The sequence below is a fragment of the Capra hircus genome, chromosome 6 (assembly GCF_001704415.2).
Source record: "Capra hircus breed San Clemente chromosome 6, ASM170441v1, whole genome shotgun sequence".
NCBI classification, from domain to species: domain Eukaryota; kingdom Metazoa; phylum Chordata; class Mammalia; order Artiodactyla; family Bovidae; genus Capra; species Capra hircus.
Window position 1 is genome coordinate 70,745,865 of NC_030813.1, and position 20,235 is coordinate 70,766,099.

The window sequence follows — 20,235 nt, forward strand, 5'->3', positions numbered from 1 at the left end:
TGTCTAAATCCTTAACTGTGAGTTCTGTGGCTTCTGCTGACCTGAGGGCCAGAACTTTTCACTGATCTCCTTGAGTCTAGTTGACCTCGGGTATCTCACTGTGCACGAGTGTCTCTGGTGTCTGTCTGTGGTATCTGTCTGTCTGCTCTTTCTCCTCTTCTGATACTGTGGAAATCCAGCCCACTTCTTTCTCTGTAGCCTGAAGCTGTCTTGAATCTATGTTTCATTATTCTGACACTGAACGCTGTGTACTTTAAGCTCCGGAGTGTAAGGACTGTGTGTCCCTTCTACGTGGATTTTCTCCCAGCATCTAACACAGTGCTTTTGCAGCTCATAAGTAATGAACAGATACTTACCTCCATGCAACGGATGCACGTATGCACTTGTATGCACAATGAATGAATGGATTGGCTGCTGTGATTTTCTAAGGTTCCAGTTTCATATTCAGAGTCTCTAGTTTTGTATCTTTAGTCTGACACTCTCCCAACTGAGCTATTTAGGCACTCCTTTTAGTTTTTGTATCTTTAGTTTGCTATGTAGCAAATTTCTGTAGGCATTAGGTTGATCAGGCTGCAACCCAATGTCTGCTATGAAATCTCATGATCTGATCATTAAAATAAGATTTTCATTTTCTGCCTTATCATGTGAAACACAAAGATCTTTTTTTTTTAAATGACCATCACCGAATAAAGAGAAATAACTGAATTCACAAAGCTGTAAGAAAAGCCAGGCTAAAATGATCATGTATATTTTGCCTAAAGAGTGATGGGCCGGTTGTTTTTTTGTTGTGGTGTTTAATCGTGTGAGGTTTTGTTTTTGTTGTTTCTAGACTGGGTGTCAGCATGTCAGTGCCATCACAGTGGCCCATATTCAGAGTGGAAACTTGACCCTGTTGTGTGTTTAACCCAGAGAATGCCATGGCATCCAGCATATCTTGGCTTGCATACCAAGGGTGACCCTCAGGATTAATTGAGAGTTGCCAAAAATAACTTAATTTTCTAGATGAACTTCAGAAACTTTAAACAGAACTCTCTCACCATAAATAGCTGGGCAGCTTTGTCCTATTTTTATTGTCGAGTACACAGAAGATGGAAATCAATATTGGAAAAAATGCTTTATTTCGCCCAAGAAAAAGATCATGTTCAACACGATTTTCGTTTTTCTTGGCAGGCTCTTCTCAACCATCTGTGAGTCCAGGAGAACTGTCTCTACCATCTATCCATCCAGCAAAATCAGAGTTAATTGTCAGTGTTGGCGACGAGATTAGGCTGTTATGCACTGATCCAGGATTTGTCAAGTGGACTTTTGAGATCCTGGGTCAACTGAGTGAGAAGACAAATCCGGAATGGATCACCGAGAAAGCAGAGGCCACAAATACAGGCAATTACACGTGCACCAATAAAGGCGGCTTGAGCAGTTCCATTTATGTGTTTGTTAGAGGTAAATGCTCAGCTTTCTTTGATGCTATGCTTAGAGAACTTTATATCCTGTCCTTAATTAAGGATGACATATAGATAGCTGAGTCATGGATAAAATATGGCTGGGTCTAGAAAGCATAAAACACAATTTTCTTGGTTAGTTTTCCTGCATCTTCTGATACACAGTGGCTTCAGGTCTGACTCCAGCTGAAGGTCTTGTAAGGCTGTGATGCTCTTCCTAATGAGGTTACAATACGGTTTAGCCCATTTGTCCTGGTGGTGTCAGTAAACCCTGAGAATAAATTAGGCCCTTTGGGAAGACAGCATTTTAATGCCTTGAGATCCCAGATATTCCCACTTAGTGAAAACACTTCAGGGAACTAAAGGCCTCTAAAGGCCCCAGACAGACCAAAGCTTCAAATGAATTGACCCACTTTTAGAGAGTAAATTCCAGAAACAATTCAGTTGGTTAAGCACCCTCTGTCCTTCCTGAGTTCTTAATAGTAGTCAGTTCATTCATTTAAAAAATTGTGACCTTTGAGAAATAAAAGGAAAATGTGATGGTTGGATTTCTGTACCTCATTTCCTGTGATGAATGCAGTGATTCATCTGTGTTTGTGCTTTTAATAACCTTGTCAGAAGGAGGTTTCCTGGTGGGGCCAGGGGAAGGGGTAGCGGAGGGGTCTTTTTGTTGGTGTAAAAACTAGAATACTTAAAGCTTAAGAGACATACCAAGGTTATAGGAGGAGAAATAGTTTCAGTTCTCATCCTGGGTTTGCAACCTCGTCTATGATATTGTGGAATAAGATCCAATAAATTTGTCCCAGATTGTGAATCTGAGTAACCTCTGGAGTCACAGTTCCTCAGAGCAACACTTGGATAAGATCACCTGCTCTGTCTTCCTTATATAATTGTTTTCGGGGAGACAGAATTAATGCACATGCTAGCTCTGTGGAAGGTTAGTAAAACTGACTCTGCTCTTCGCTATGAAGAAGGTCGCCATGAAACTGAAACTGCCTCTCCTTAGTTCATCTTTTACTCTTTCCTGGGTGGATAGCTGAAAAGAAATACACGTTCACAAGCCACAGCTAGCCTCTGGGTATGTTTCCATAATTGTTGAGCCACCCGTGTTCTGTTCTTTGACATTCAAGAAGGTACTCCGTAATTTCCAGGTTGTAATGAAGTGTCATTCTGCTTATTAATAGGATGGATAGACGTCTGAATAAATAGGGAAACTGCTGCATTAGCCAAATCAGTCTCACAGAGCGCTCAGGTTTTCTTTATAGGGGAAGTCATCCTCAATAACTTAGAACTATATTTAATTATTACCAGTTTAAGATGTTTAGATGCCTATATAGTTTGTCTTATGGCAGTGAAGGAAATCGGGGCATTAGCTCAAGTGACTGAGAAAAAATCAAGTGGGAAAATAACCAACTATAGCCTCAAACCATATTTCAGCCATTATGAGATAATTTATTTGCAGAATAAATTAGTTAGGCTGGGAGGTGCATAATTCATTTAAGAAAACTCTTTGAAAATTGGTCAAAATTATATGATAAGTGGATTTCAATTATGTCATTGGTTTATGTGGAGCACTCAATTTGCACGTGGAAAGGACATTTAAAAAACATTTTAGGGACTTCCCTGGTGATCCAGTGGTTAATATTCCACACTTCCACTGTAGGGGGCACGGGTTCGATCCCAGGTTGGAGAACTAAGATCCTGCCTGCTGCACAGTGTGGCCAAAAGATGAAAAAACGTTTTAAGTATAATCTGTTGGCTCAACCATGCGTCTGTATGATCATTACACAGTGTAGAGGTGGCAGCATATTGTGTGTACAGAATGAGGTTTGTATAGAGGTCCCAGTCGGCCTAAGGCTTTCCCAGTCCCTGCCAGGTATCGCAGCATAATTGCTAATTGTACCTCTTTCACGTCCAAGTGTCCTGGTTTGGACAATCATCTATTTACCACAGCATTGCTGAACCTCATAAGCTTCCTTTGTGCGTATCAATTTATTTGATTGCCAGAAATTCTATTTGTATGTATCTTTCAAGGAATAGAATAGAGCACGGACCACATGTTATTTGTACTGTGTGGCCCCCTGATAGTTTTCTAGATTCTTTTCAGAAGCTGGAGGGTCCTGGAGACTGTGAACTCTGGAAAGAAGGTCACTCGTGTTAGTGGAGAACACTTTTCCCCACACTACTAGATGTCATCAGGCTGCCTATTCTTGGCCTATGTTCTTTGCAGTGTTACCCGTTTTAGAAAAAAAGCAAATATTATATAAATATTACAAATATTTATATTCATAAATATAATAAAACATTTATATGTATAAATATTTATATTTATAATTTAAAAATAAGATTTAAAATAAAAATTGTAATATTTATATTTATAAATATTATAGTAAAATATTCCCAGAGTTTAAGAGCTCAGATTGTGGTATCAGTCAGACCTGGGTTTGAGTTCTTGTCATTTCTGGGCCACATCACTTAAGGAGAGTTGCTAGTTTTGAGACTTCGGTTTATCTGTAAAATAGTGATAATGATAGCGCCCATCACATTATAGGTGTTTTGAGGATTAAATGAGAAAGGTAAATGTGTAATGGTCCAATCTTAGTGCCTGACATATGGTTTAAGTATTACCTTTTCCTTATTAGTATAGTTCAGATAAATTCTACTTTCATTTGCAAAGAATAAAGTCAGCAGCCATTTGGGCTACTGGGGATTTTTGCTGTGTGAGAGCACTTTTTTTTTTTTTTTTTGATTTTTTGGCCGAGCCACACAGCATGCGGAATCTTAATTCCCTAAAATGGCACCCCACTCCAGTGTTCTTGCCTGGAGAATCCCAGGGATGGAGGAGCCTGGTGGGCTGCCGTCTATGGGGTCACACAGAGTCGGACACGACTGAAACAACTTAGCAGCAGCAGCTGCAGCCAGGGATCAAACCTGTGCCCTCTGCAGTGGAAGCATTTGACCACAGGATTACAAAGGAAGTCCCTGAAAGGCAACATCTTAGATCTTTATAAAGTGTTTTTATTGTCACTTTATATACGTGCTGTTTGAAATACTGATTGTCGGTTATGCCGTAGACCCTGAGAAGCTTTTCCTGATTGACCTTCCCTTGTACGGGAAAGAAGAAAACGACACGCTGGTTCGCTGTCCCCTGACAGACCCCGAGGTGACCAATTACTCTCTCACGGGGTGTGAGGGGAAACCTCTCCCCAAGGATTTGACGTTTGTGGCTGACCCCAAGGCAGGCATCACAATCAGAAATGTGAAGCGCGAGTACCATCGGCTCTGTCTGCACTGCTCAGCGAATCAGAAGGGCAAGTCCATGCTGTCAAAGAAATTCACCCTGAAAGTGCGGGCAGGTACAGGCCCTTGTTTGCTTTCTGCTAGGTGTTGGAACATCCATTGATTTAAAAGACTTCTCTTCTCGCTGGTCCATCTTAGTATGTTGGTCACTCAGGCGGCTGCTCTGATCGGTTCTCCCAGCCTCAAAGTAATGCCAGCTGCTTGTAAATTCTTTATTTCACATTTCTCATACTATATGACTGGCCCAAGACCCACCTTCAGCTGGGTGGGTCTACCAGGGAAGAGCAATTCGATGGTCCTGGGGACAGTCATTAAACCTACTGACATCAGGACATCCCAAAGTTTTGTAAATGCACAGTGTTCCTTTCAAGGAAAACTTATTGGGAAGCCTTACACTGTTTGAAAAGATTAACATACAGATTATTTACTCCTTGATTCACTGTTGATCTGTGAATTGACTTCCTCCTTAAATATTTAATTTTAATGCCTTCTTAGACTGTTCACAATATGAGAAAGAAAGCACCAGCTGACAATGGACCTTGTTATGAATTCGACATGAGGTAGAATATTTTGGTAGCTGGAGGATACCTAGAATTTTGTATTTTAGAAAACAACTAACTCAATACCAGAGGGCATTTAGCTATTGAGTAGTTATTGTTAAGGCTTTTGAAAAGGGTTCTCTTTGGAGTTAAGGAAAGTTTGATTGTTTAAGACCTGTTATTTTAAGAAATAATCAAGATATTAATTTTACAGTACATGAGAAAGTTGCCTGTTTGGTTAAAAGGATGTAATTAGTTATTGGTCACATCCTCATGAAATCATCACGTGAAATAAAGATAAAGGCAGCTTCACTATGCTAGGGTTTCTACCTAGCTTTGTTCAGGATTGTTATCATCTCAAAGTAGACATTCTCTCTTTTTCACTCTATATTAATTAATTTACTTGAGGGACACACAGTTTAATTCCTGATTTCTTCAGGTACACAAGTAATGCAGATTGGTTAGTGCCATACTTTATGTTTTACTTAAAAGACCACAGAGTGAGCTGGGCATGGCTTAGGAAAAATGGTAAGTTAAAATGTTAAGTTACAGTGCAACCAGTTGCTTGAGGGCCAGTTTTCCTTTAATTCTAGCCATCAAAGCTGTGCCGGTTGTGTCTGTGTCCAAAACCAGCTATCTTCTCAGGGAAGGAGAGGAATTTGCAGTGACGTGCTTGATTAAAGACGTGTCTAGTTCCGTGGACTCTATGTGGATAAAGGAAAACAGCCAGGTAAGTGGATTGTCTTCTCCGTTTTCCTCAATGTAGCATGCTGTGTGGGAGGTTTGAAGGCTTTTCTTTAAAGAAGTGTTATTTTTTTAAAAAGTGTGTTTTGTTGATGTCTAGTTGATTTACCGTGTTGTGTTAATTTCTGCTGTACGGCAAAGTGATTCAGTAGTACATATATATGCATTCTTTTTCAAATTCTGAGAGAGTCTATTAATCATCCTGAGGATGGCTCAGCTGGTGTGTCTGTCAGAGGTGGAACTGTCTGGAGTGTGTTGAGATGCGTATTTCCCCATTTTGTAGCACCATATGCAGACGTGTACATTCATTAGGAGTACCAAACAAATGTCATTTTATAAATTTATTTTGAGAAAATTGAAAACTGCAGACTTGTTATTACTCTATACTGTTTCTCTGAATGACTTTAGTGGGGAAAATTTTTTTAAAAACTTAACAGTTCAGTGAATAGCTACCTTGATTTTTATAAAGTTATTATGGAAACTACTCGGGCCAGATTATTTAAAATACTGTGAAAAGTTGCCATTTTCCCCTTCCATATTAAGAAACATGATCTTAGATATTAACCAGGAAGCCCTTCCCTCCCCATGAAAAGGCCTGTCCATTTGAGAAATGGATTTCTTTGTATAATGGTCTGATTTCCTCCTTTGAGACTGCTTACCTGAGATCAGGTTGCTAATGGTTTTCTATTTGTTTTAGTTGCTATTAATAAAATGGTTGTCTTCAGTATGAAGCATTTGGACATGTTTAGGTTATCATTCATTTGACAAATGCATATTGAATGTCTACTATATGTCAGATACTGTGTTAGGCATATCTTAATAAATTTTGGCTAGTTATATCTGAAGGGTTTTTTCCCTCTGAATTCACTCACATTAATAGCAAGGACTTTGAAATGTCCAGTTTCCCTAGTATTTTGCTTTTAAGATTCCCATTGACTGATTTTTCAATAATATCTGTTTGTATAATCTTGACCATCTCGTTAATTTGCTATCATAGTAGTTTTTCTTCAGTACACACGTATGTATTACATTGGAAGGAAGAAAAATACTGTCTTTTCTTCCTCCTCTTCCTCTTCTTCCTCCTCATGCTCTGAATTGGCAATTTTATGCCTGTTTAGAGAATCCTATGCTAAATAAGTAACCATGGCAATTAGCATAATGCAAAGCATTATGATGGTGTTCCTGCAGACCTGTGATGGATGATACCTTGCTAAGTGAAGTCTGCTATTGACTAGGAGAATGGAACCAATGTCTCCGAGAAAGAAGTCCTAGTTTTCATATCATATAACCTAATAAAAACAATAGCTTACATATGGATTTTTGACTAACCCTATAGAACACAATCCTGTTTTAATTGCCTTTCTATGATCCTTGATTTCAGATGAGAGAACAGTTTAGACTGTGTGTGTAGCTGAGCGTCTGTATAACTTGAAAATTAGCCTTTCTGAGATGAGAAATAAATTGCCCCAGGCAGTTTTGTTCTGAACCATTTTTTCCCAGGAGCCCGGCTTGCCATTCCCAATTAATCCACTGGCACTGGTAGATAAGGCTGCAGTGTGGGGAGCTCTTTGGGGAAATCCCAGTGCATACCTCCAAGGGTTAAGGAAAACCAAATCACGTGCAAACACTATGTAACGTGTGACTTGCAGATGGGGCTCATGGCTGAATGCCAGAGTTCATCCATGAATCTTTTGCTGACATCCTTTGGCTTAATTTGGAATACTTAGTGCTATTATAGCACTATCAAATTATTTTAAAAATCTGTAGAATTTGATTTGAATCATTTAGGATAAGTTTAACTCACAATGAAATTTAGGGTGAATTGAGTGTTGGAGAGTTTTTGCAATTGTTTGTTTTAAAATGTAAGAGAATCTTGGAGTTTATTCAACACTATAAATCTTGGTGAGCTTTTCTAAGGCTTATAAACTCTCATATTTTAACTGCTTTTAATCATGGTCTCTGATAGTATCCTAAATTATGGCCTCCAGGTTTGGATGTTGATATTGTATCAATTATTGACAAACTATTCCTTCCAGCACCAGTGTATTCATTGTCCTGTTTAGCTCCCTAACAATGGACTCCTGGGCTCTTGCAGAAACTAGAGGGAAGATTTGGTAAATGTAGAATATAGTATGTGACCTGTCCATCGTCCTCTGCCTTTACAGAGGAGAAGTCTGTAACCTGATGGACTAGGAGAGGCCAGAGAAAAATGTCGTTTCCCCTTCGTCTCTTCTTAACAATTGCTGTTAGGCAGCAAAAATGTCAGATTTCTGCTAGTTATTAGAAGAATCTCTTAGTATCTTCAAATCAACACAGTGCTCCCAGACTAGAAAGGCCTTTAAAGACTTTTGTTCTCTTATTCATTTTTGGGAATAAAATTTGAGACCATAGTGGCATCCTTGACTTGGCCAAGATCTCACAGTTAGTTAAGCAAGCAGGTTTCTCTTCTTTTTATTTCAAAACATTTAGCTTTGGCAGTCAGCTTTTATGTGTGCTTATTTTAGTGTAAAAAAAATTTCTAAAAATATAATAACATGAGAAAAAAGAGAAATAGCTATAATTCTGCCACTGTACATTAGCAGCACTGTGCAATAAAAATAGAATGTGAGCCTCCAATGTAATTTAAAATTTTCTAGTAGGCACATGACACTAAAACAAAGTAAAATCAATTTTTAATGTATTTAGTCCAATGTATCCAAAGTATTTTCTCATGCAATCAACATGATTATTAATGGGCTATTTTATACTACTTTCTTTCATATTAAGTCTTTAAAGTCTGGGACACATTTTATATTTACAACACCCTTCAGTTTGCATTTCAAGTGCTTGCAGTCTCATGTGGTTAGTCCTTATAAATGCTATATTGCCCACATTTTTTCCCATGTTTCTTTTCTCTCTGTCCCCATGCATATGTATGAACACATGGTTACTGAGGTATACTCATTCTACACTTTCTACATAAAATAAGCATTTTTAATTTTCATGTATTCATAGTCTTTTTGATACCTGGTACACACTAGGTCATCTCTAGTTTTTCACTTCAGCAAATATCTTGAAGCTTTTGTTTCCTGTTGAGTTGCTTCTTTGAGATAAATTTGCTGGAGTTGATCAGGGCTCTGAACATGCTTCCTAGTTGCTTTCCAGAAGGATTGTTCTGCTTTACAGTGCTGTCAAAATGGTCTAATGCTAATAGGTCCACCATAGCCTGTACAGGGAGTCACCCTTGATCTTGTTCCATGTCAATATCCACTGTTGTTTTGGGTTTTTATAGTTGTTTCCCCTCTCCCTTCTACCCCTCCCCATTGTAATAGGAATGTGTAAAAAAAAAAAAAAAATTGGAAGATGCAGAAAACTCTATGCTATTCCGTTTCATTTTTTCAGAGAATGGTTGTAGTTTATATTATGGTTTTTTCCCCATGAGGTTTCCATACAAGAACTCTCTCCATGTCTTATGTGCAGACAGATATTAACAGTAGGATGGTGATATCACAAGAGTAAATACACAACCTTTTTTCTTCAGCTCATGTGTAAATAATTTGGGGTTTGGTCTTAACATGTCTTGTGTACTTCTGAATGCTCTTTGATAGTTGCCAAAATTCTGCTGGATAAGAACAATAGGATGAATTTTCAAGTTAATCTTAGACATTGTAAATTTACTTTTATTAATGAAAATAATATAAATGTTAATAAAATAGAACATGATTGTTAGTAGTGATGTGTTTTCTTTCAATTACTGGGCTATAGAATAGAAAATACATAAATTCCCAGCAAGAGTACTGGAGTGGGGTGCCATTGCCTTCTCCAAATATGTATATAAAACAGGAAATATTGATAGGATGCAGGTATGCTGACTTGTAAAATATCAGTATCCTGTAGTATTTCTTATATACTAGCTTTTAAAATTTGGCACTGTTTTTTAAGAAAATGTTTAGCACTGCAGAGAATTTGGAATTATGTATGCTGTGATTATTAAGAAATGAATTTTCATGTTTTTTCCCAATCATTAATAATGACTATCTTTCAATATAATCCTGTAATATGAAGTGTTCCAGTGACAGACTTGTCATGATGTTTTATTATTCTTACTTAAGTAGTGTATAATGAATGCTAATATGGAGAAGTTAATTGCTGCTATTTTTAATTTATCTAGGAAAGATCCTGAATATAAATTGTATGGTAATCTTTGATTTCTTTCTTTCCCTCCCCTTCTGAGAGCAGCAGAGTAAAGCACAGACGAAGAAGAATAGCTGGCATCAGGGTGACTTCAGTTATCTCCGTCAGGAAAGGCTGACTATCAGCTCAGCAAGAGTGAATGATTCCGGTGTGTTCATGTGTTACGCCAATAATACTTTTGGATCAGCAAATGTCACAACAACCTTAGAAGTAGTAGGTAAATATCTCTGGGAATGGGTAAATTACTTGGCATAGTGAATGAAGAAATTACCTAATAGTTTCCTTTTTACATTAATGGAATGTTAACAGATTCTTAGGGATTTTAGTATCACTGAATGAAAGAATGAATGAATACATGAAAAAAAAAAAATAAGTCTTCCAACCAGAGCACAAAAGCAAATCCTACCCATTTAATAGAGGCAAGTGAAAAGCTGTAACTGTGAAGGTGTTTGAACATGTCATTCTCTGCTTAACCTCCCTACCCCAACAAACGTAGGTTGAGCTTTTCCTAAAATTTTACTCCTTGCTGAATGACCTGAGTTTGGAAATGGATGGAGACTTTTTTCTTTGGAGAAAGATGTATGCTTAGACCTCAATGTATTTCTCTGGATCTTTTGGTGAGGTTCTTTGGCCTTTTGGTTTATTGTTTTGCAGTTCATGGGCTCTAATCACTTGGCAGCAGAAAGGGCTGAACTGACTTTTCCTTCTCAGTATGCCCCTCCCCTTACCCTGTCCTCTGACCCTACAGGCTATAACATAAACCTTCAGGAAGGCAGCCCACTGGGCATGGCTCCTTGCTTCTACAGAGCATAAACAAAACATGTTAACCTGTGCCCTAACCTATATCATAAGTGGTATACACAACTGGTTTAGTTTTCCCTGATCTAGCAATCTTATTAAATACTTATTTCCCAAGCATCTACTTAATGAGAGCAGATTGGTAAAGTACATGATGTTTTTGAGTTACTGGAAAGTATAGTAATTTTATAATTATTTCTTTTACACTTTTTGGGCTCTCAGTATTGTTTGCATTTAATCTATTTTCTTGGTGTTTTTTTGGGGGGGGATGCCACCATATTTTCATTGCTTGATTTTGATTAAGTACTTGTAGAGTGGTGAAATTCTTCCTCATAATTTTATCAATAATAAAATTATATATTTGTTTTCATTTCTCTCTTTCCCATATTTCTTCAATAATTTATGTAGCAGTGTTAGAGGTTTGCAATTTATCCTACAATTATCTCATATGAGTTAGGTGTTTCTGCTCATGTTGTAATGGAAAGTGTCTCACCAAAATGAACGTGAAAAAGATGCTTTATTTGCAATTACAGAGCTAGCCCAGAGAAAGGGTACTATTCTGTCCCTAAACATGATTGTGAACCATTTATTAATTTGAATAAAAGGCTATGCTTTTAAAATATTAAACTCCATAAGTGCTAATTTGCTAAGTTGATTAGGGAGCATGCTGATATATCAGCTTCAGCTCCAGAAAGCAATTAGTAAGGATGTTTTGAGCATATTGTTGTATGTAATCAGATTTTTAAAATCCATTCATCAATTTCCAAGAATATAACTGTATAACTGGAAAGACTTGGGGCCATGTAATCTGAATCTGTACTGTTTCGGAAGAGAGTTGGAATGGGACAAGAGCAGGAAGAGACAGAGAAAAGTGATCTTTAGGGGCTGGGAGTAGAATTTGGACACAGAGTGGAGTGATGTGCAGCACAAGACTTTAGGATGACCCCTACCTAGTTTTGAACTGGGCTCTACCACTTAAATTTCAAATGCACCCCACTTTAGCTCTGTCTCTATTTTCTTTTTTTTTTTTTTTTGTCTCTATTTTCTGTTACGAGACACACAACCTCTAACTCCCAAGGCTGTAGAAGGGAGAAAAGCAACAGATTTTATAGATGTGCCTGGTATAGTGTTTGTACTTGATTAACTGTTAATGTCTCATCAGTTTCTTAAACCATCCTTTATAACAAGCCAGATAGGATTTTTTGATTCTAATAATTCTTACACTTCATGAATTTGAAACTCCATTCTATTATAGGACATAAAACCATATTGACCAAACTAGACTGTAGAAAACTCCGGAGGAGCTAGTATTTTATTCATGATGATTGTGACAGAAATCAGTGCAAGTAATATTGCCTGTGATATTTCTATATTTTGCATTGTGTTTTATCTTGAATTTATGACCTTGAGCACCTGAAAATTTAATGTAGCTTTCAGATAAAACGTTTATTTCCTCAAAACTAACTTAAATTAGCTTAAAGAATGACAGAGGGGCACCATTTATGATTCAGGTATTAGAACAAGCTGTTGGTTTCCAACTTGATTTCATTTGGATGTTTTTTAAAATTTCACCTGAAAAATGTTTCTCCATTGATACAAAGGACAGTTGGATTCCATTTTTTTTTTTTTAAATTCTGAATCTGTAGGAAACTAAACAGTAAATATTCTAATGGCAACCTCCTGTGGGGTACCAATTGCATGTTAGATGCTCTCCGGAGGATATCTACTCAGTAGGTGGTGGTGGTTTAGTCCCAAAGTTGTGTCCAAATTCTGCAACCTCATGGACTAGCCCACCAAGTTCCTTTATCCGTGGAGTTTTCCAGGCAAGAATGCTGGAATGGGTTGTCATTTCCTTCTCCAGGAGATCGTCCCCTCCCAGGGATTAAACCTGTGTGTCCTGCATTGCAGGTGGATTCTTTACCGACAGAGACACTAGGGAAGCCTGGGGTGTAAATATATTTGACTAAATAGTACCAGAGATAGTGAATGACAGTCTTAAATGTTATAATTCCATCTTAAATTTTGAAAAAGAAATAAAACAATAAGATTAAAACTCCTTCATAATTCCACTAACTTGCTATAACCATTTTTAGGGTTTGGTATATGGTTTATGGACTTCCCTGGTGGCTCAGATGGTAAAGCATCTGCCTACAATGCGAGAGACCTGGGTTCGATCTCTGGGTTGGGAAGATCCCCTGGAGAAGAAATGGCAATCCACTCCGGTACTATTGCCTGGAAAATCATCTCCTTGCAATCCAAGGGACTCTGAAGAGTCTTCTCCAACTGCAACAGGATTTTAATTATACATGTAATCTTAGATTCTCTTTCTCACTTAAAGTATGTGGAGGCTCTAGGGTATGCTACAGTAAGAAGCCAGCCTTGGCCTCTCACTGTGTATATTCACGTTTAGTTTCTGCCTTTGGGTAGCCAGCTATATGGCTTTCCAGGACTTGGTTTCTTTTCTCATCTATAAATTAAGGGTTACAAGGTTCTCTTTCAGTATTGCTGTAAGATTAAATATTTGTCATAATTATTAAATAAAATATGCTAAAGAACTTAATGCATTTCTTGGAACATAGTAAACATTTCATAAAAGGAGGTTATAAATATAATATTGGCAATTATTTTATTATGGTCTTTTTCAAGTTCTTCATTGTATTATTATATAACTATTTCTAAGGGCTGCTTTATTTACTTAACCAGTTCTCCCTTTTCTCATTTTTAAGATTATTATGACTAGGGTAAATAGCACTTCTATTTTGCATGTAGCTATCTACCTCACTAAGAAGAGTTCTCTGTATTAAACTGAAAAATAGATAATTTTTTATCTAGAAATGCTTTCTAAAGGAGTTGTGCCAAATTACAATGTGTAATTCGGCATGCTATTTTAATTACACTTGCAAAATTATTATGTTTATTTCAAATTAGCTTTGCTAGTTTTCCATAGAATGGATATACATTATTTTTAACAGCTCTATTGAAGTTTTGCTTTTTTTAATATGTGAAAAGGGATCCCCTGTTTAAATTACTAGCTTATTTTTCCATCTATATTTTCATGTCTTCTTTTTCCTGTTACCTTAATTAATTTTTCTATATGTAGACATTTGAAAATGTTTATGTATTCAGATTTGTCTTTTATAAGTTTTATTTTTTTGATTGCTTCTGAAAAGCCTAGAAAACTGCCCCACCCCCACCCCCACCCCCAGCTTGGTCAAAGTTTAATAGAAGTCAATTTTGTTGTTTAGTTAAAAATAAGGCTTAATTGTTAAAATGCTGTTCTGAATCATCTGTGATGTATGATATAAGAGATCTAAGTTTAGTTTTCTTTAAATACTAAATTACATTCTTCCAATATTTTTATTGAACATTGAGGCTATCTTCCCCTCCTTGATTTATGACATTTTCTTATCCCATACAATTATATTGGGTCTAGGAATAGGCTACTTAGTCCAAATAATTTTTAGCATAATATGCATCAGGACTAGTAGTTCTAAAAGGCTTATTCCATGGTGATAGATCTTTAACAGAGTTGCTTAAGAGATAAAAATAAGAGAATAAACATTTCCAATGTGTGTTCTTTCTCATTTATGACTGTGGTTCTCCAAGAGCAAAACAAAATGTAAAATGGCTAGTTAAAATTCTTACTTGGCGTGCTAAGGGTGTGCTAGGTCACTTCAGTTTTGTCCAACTCTTCGTGATCCCATGGACTGTACCCCGCCAGGCTCCTCTCTCCATTGGATTCTCCAGGCAAGAATATTGGAGTGGGTTGCCATTTCTTTCTCCAGGGGATCTTCCCAACTCAGGGATTGAACCCAGGTCTCCCGCATTGCCGGCAGATTCTTTACCATCTGAACCACCTGGGAAGCCCAAGAATGCTGGAGTGGGTAGCCTATCCCTTCCCTAGGGGATGTTTCCAACCCAGGAATTGAACCAGGGTCTCCTGCATTGCAGGGGGATTCTTTACCAGCCTACTTGGCACTACCAGTTAATACTGGAAATCAGTCAGTTACCTTTATAATCCAAAAATGAAGCTGTGTTATTTGTTAAGATTTTTGCGGTAACAGTTTCTTTCTGTTTCGTTCTGCTGTGGTTAGATAAAGGATTCATTAATATCTTCCCTATGATGAACACAACAGTGTTTGTAAATGATGGAGAGAATGTGGATCTGGTTGTTGAGTATGAGGCATATCCCAAACCTGAACACCGACAGTGGATATATATGAACAGAACCTCCACTGATAAGTGGGACGATTATCCCAAGTCTGAGAATGAAAGTAACATCAGGTAAGAAAAGGGCCTTTTACTGGCAATTATGCAGTTCTGCCTTTCCCCTGCACTTGTTGTTTCATCACTAACTCATGTCCGATTTTTTTTTTTTGACCCATGGCCTTGTAGCCCCGCTAGATTCCTCTGGCCATGGGATTTCCCAGGCAAGAATAATGGAGTGGGTTGCCATTCCCTTCTCCAGGGGATCTTCCTGACCCAGGGATTGAAATCCCATCTCCTGCAGCGTAGGTGGATTCTTAACTGCTACCTCATCCTATTTCTGTAACTGTCAATGTATGAGAAAACAGCTGATACAGAAGGAAGTTTGGGGCTGCTCCCTGTGTCATCATTTCATTTTGCCTTGTGTTTAGACCAAAATTCCATGCCTCAGCTGTCTCATTTGTAAATTAGAGGAGAGTCCTGTCCTAGAGTTCTGAGGATAGTTCAGAGCAGTGACTAGCATACACTAGGGCCACAGTAAATAATTCTTTTCAGAGAAAGAGGCATGTTAGTGCCGTTAGTTACATTTTTAAAGCTAGAAGGAAACTAAGAATTGTTCAGCATCTTTGGGCCAAGCATTGAACCCAAGTTTCTTTTACATCAGACTTCTCATTCGATTCTTAAATAAGTTGTATGTGCTTGTTTCTGGCCATACGCTGTTCTCATTCCCTTATGTACATTAACTCAATAATTTTAGTCCTCACAAATGCTAGGAGGAGGCACGCTTACTTCCCTCCTTTCTTTAGAAGATGAATTTGAGACTTCGATGAGTTAAGTAATCTCATCAAGAGCCAGTGGCTTATAAGAGGTTGGTGCCTAGTTACAATTGTTTTTTTCCCCCTAGTTGGGAGCTCTTGGCTGTTGTAAAAATACGGGTGAGAGAGGATATTGTCCTGGACCAAAGTCTAAGGGCTGGAGGGAAGAGGATGGATTGGGTGCTGTCCAGGCTTCGTCCTTAAAGGACTCGGTGACTGAAGGGGCAGGGAAGAGGGAGGAGTCTGGCTGGGGCAGCCAGATTGGATGATAAGAGGTGATGCCGTCCCAGTGGGAGGGAGAGGGGCAAATCCAGTGACCTGAGTTTGGAGTTTGTTGAATTTGAACTTGCCTGTGGGATCTTGAGTGGAGATACTCAGGTAGGATGTTTTGTAGGTCAGGTTCCCTGGATGCAGCTCCTGAGAGTGGGATTCACAGGCAAGGGCTTCATTAAGAAGAGAGAGACCGGGCAGAGAGTTGGGGAAGTAGGGTAGGGAGGGGGAAAGGAGGGAAAGAGGATGCGGGTGAGCTGCAGTCCCATCCTAGGGGCTCTTTGGACTGGGGGCCATGAACATAGGTCTGGAGAGGAAAGAGGCGTAGGACAGGGAGGTTGGACTAGAGGTCAGGATTTGAAAGTTGTAAGCAACAGTAAGTAGTTCAGAGGAGCGTGAATGCCCAGGGAACGTATGCAGTGTGACAGGAGCCTGAACAGGCCACCCCCCGTGCAGAGTTGATTGTGGCCCTTGGGGGTCTAGGGCCACCCAGAGTGCTCCGTCCACACTGGAGCCCACGTCAGTAACTCCTTGATGGTGGTGCTGAACACAGCCACCTGTGATAACCTTGGTGTAAAACAGAAGCCCCGGTAGCACATGCTCCCAGGGACACTTGGAAGAAGCGGCAGGGGTAGGAGGAGAACCAGGAGATGCTGGTGTCAGAATGAAAGTGAGCACCTTGCTGCATGGCCCTGAAGTGTCTGCTTGGAGACACCTTGATGGAGATGCCTGCCAGTCTGGGGTTTTGCTAGGCAGGTGCTGTTAAAGTAGGGCAGGTGAGTTCAGGACACTGGTGAGAGGGAGGCTGAAAAGAGGACCAGGGCGGGGAAGGATGCTGGCCATAAGGACAGCACAGGATGAGGGTGAGGTTGCCTTATGGCAAGAAAGCCTTTCCCGACTCTGTTCTCATATACCAGGCATTTGTCTCAATGAAATATGTGTGTGTGTTTGCATTTGTTAACGTGGATTTTGTTAACACTGAATTACATGGGATGTAGTTTTATAAAACAGGCGTGGATTTCAGATGGAAACTGTGAAAAAGCCACACATTTCGAGGTAGGTGATCCACAGGTGACTGATGGGTTGTTCTTTTTTTGTAGATACGTAAATGAACTTCATCTAACCAGATTAAAAGGGACTGAAGGAGGCACTTACACATTTCACGTGTCCAATTCTGATGTCAATTCTTCCGTGACATTTAATGTTTACGTGAACAGTGAGTAGAACAAATGGTTCCTTATCTTTTTTTTATTCTTTTAAGTTGTGGCTGGTGTTTGCAACAGCTGCCGCCCCGAGTTCATTGTGTACTGGGTCAATAATGTTTCATGATAATTTTGACCTTAACAAAGACCTCGTGGTTTGGTGGTTGGAAGGATGTGTACAAAAACCAATTCCTTGTCCTACAATTCGCTGACCACATGACCTTGAGCTGGTGCTCAGATGCTGGGTGCTGCCCTTTGAAGTCAACAGAAGAGACATAGAAGTTAAAAATAACAACAGTTTGAGGGAGAATGTATTATTATTGATTGCCGAGATGGGGAGCTGGAGGTTGAATAGGAGCTGGATTATGGTATTAGGTGGGAAAGAGGTGCTATCAAGCCCAGACAAACGATTTCTTTGTTACAGCACCTTTTCTTTCAGGGTTAGGGTATTCTTTTGTGTGAAATGAACGCAGTATTGATCAGCTCAGAGTGTCCCTGCAGTGTACCATGCGGGGACTGGGGGAGAAGGGAGCAAGCAGGTGGTTTAAGGTGGGAGGATGGCCATGGACACCTGAACACCTGAGCCCTGTGTGGTCCACGTCCCACGATGTCTCTGTACAAAGGTTGAGCCGCAGGGGCTGTCCTCACCAGCTGGGGCTTTTCTCAAGTGCATGACCTGCTCTTGGCTCTACTGTGGGGTCACCTGCATTTCCCAGAAAGAGGGGCAGGTGCCTGCCACACCATACCAGCAGGGGACCAAAGGCTGGAGGCCTCCAAAGACATGGGATTCCAAGGGACTGTCCACAAAACGACCAGCAGAATTAGCTATCCGGGGTGTATGGGGGGGCGGTGGTGAGATGACAACCTGGAATGTTCCCTGGAAAACAGCTCAGTAATGGCTGAGCCCTTCATATGTGTTGCGCTGCAGGAGGGGAGCCAGTTCCCCATCTTCCAGGAGCTTCCTACTTGCTGTGTGGAGTGATTCTCCATCATTAACTCCCTGATGGTGCTGCTCACCAGCATGGTGGGGTGGGAAGCATGATCCCCTTATAAGTGGAAACAGCTAGCGAGTGATACTCAAGACAGGTTTTTGGTTGCTAATCTGGAGTCTTTTGTCTGTTCCAGCATTTCTAAAATTGTATTTCCTGAAAAAAAAGGTGTTAACGTGTATTTAGATAAAGAGCATCATATCCACATACAGATTTTTCTGAGCTACAGACTTTCTCAGCATCCTTAATACGCTAATGTATGTTTTGCCTGCTCAGAAGAAGGCGTGGGATTGAGCATATATCTCAAATTTGTATGACCACAAAACTGCTTTTCCAAGGGAAACTTGTTAATTAACATCTCAGTTCTTCAGAACAGTTTTGATTACATGGTATTCTCATTGGCCTGCAATTCAGATATCTCTAGATTAATTCAGATGTTAATCAGAGATTAGTGTATTACACATGGGCAAAATTGCCTGCTTCTGAGAAATCTTCATGTTCAAGTAATTGAAGAGATGATTGCAGGTGAATCAATATCCTTGCAAACATCATATGCATTGCTGTCTATACAAAACCTTATTTTAGGCGTTCTAGTGCAGTGGTTCTCAACCTATTCCCAAGGACCTTGTGTATTTGTAGTTTCCAATTTGTTCTGAATCAATGCTCCTTAACAAAGTACAGAAAGAACCAGTCACTAGAATAGAGAGATGGAAAAGAACAAAGATATATAAAATCCCAGAATGGATCTTTTTTTTTATTACTAGACTCAACAGATATAATTAAGTGAAGTTGCTCCTTCTCAGTGCTTAGTCTTGGCTTCTGTGATTACATACTATGTACCAGAACTAGTAGATTGTGGCCGTGGTCTACTCGACAGGCCTCCCTTTGAGAAGCTTAGTTGTTGGGAATTTTCTAACATTGTGTCATTTGTATCCATCTCTCTTTCCCTGGCTTCAAGGTCAAGGGCTCATTAAAATCTCTCTCCCCCTTTTTCCTGCTTCCATTTGCCAGTATGTGGCCTGCCGGTCAGTCATGAGTCATTGACCTTAGAAACACATCTTACTTTTCTCTGGGTGACAAAATTGCTACGTTTTTACTTACCAGCCTAACTTGCCATCCAACAGGATCCATATTGATCACCTCTGCTGGTGAACTCATGCTTATTTGAGGCTAGAGAGGAAATGGCCTGAACCTTCCCAAATGATCCTTTCTTGGATTCCCTATAATTCTGGGGCCTGGGTCACAAATACTTTCCAGCATGTGCTGAGCTCCTGCTTCAAGCACTGGGCACAAGGATGACGGTGTGCAGTGTCTCCTCTCGTTGGCTAAGCTCTTCAGGGGTCTATTCATTGAAGTCGCTTCAGACACTAAGCTGACTAAAGGCATTTACTTCACTTTACCTAACACATTGGAGTTCTTGATCTCTAGATGCTTTGACAGAGGTAGCATTTTTATGTGAATGCTTCATCTGTTTCTTGGGAACTGTGTCCCAGTTGCCCTTCTCAGATATAATTAGCTAATTTCTTTGCTGACTTTTTATTTTTTTGGATTGAAAAAAAAAAAAAAAACTAGGTGATGCTATCGTGGGGCAAGATTTTTTTATGTTAAATTTAAAATCAAAAGCTAAAAATAATTTTAAAATTTAAAGTTGGACCAGTTGTGTCCATTTTGACGTATTATTTTAGCGAGCCAAATGCATATGTAGGTCTGCTGCGTGGTTTATTCTGTAAATAAGCTGAGCCCCAAGGGTGAAAGGAACT

The 20,235-nt window shown here is 39.3% G+C and overlaps 1 protein-coding gene across 2 annotated transcripts in view; it reads left to right on the forward strand.

Moving 5' to 3' along the window:
• KIT (KIT proto-oncogene receptor tyrosine kinase) overlaps positions 1-20,235 on the forward strand; it is an 82,677-nt gene that overhangs the window by 34,633 nt on the left and 27,809 nt on the right. For both annotated transcript variants that reach the window (XM_018049156.1, NM_001285724.1), the window contains 6 exon segments: positions 1,171-1,440; positions 4,514-4,795; positions 5,872-6,008; positions 10,241-10,412; positions 15,088-15,277; positions 17,385-17,500. In XM_018049156.1, coding sequence (XP_017904645.1) covers positions 1,171-1,440; positions 4,514-4,795; positions 5,872-6,008; positions 10,241-10,412; positions 15,088-15,277; positions 17,385-17,500 — 1,167 coding nt within the window.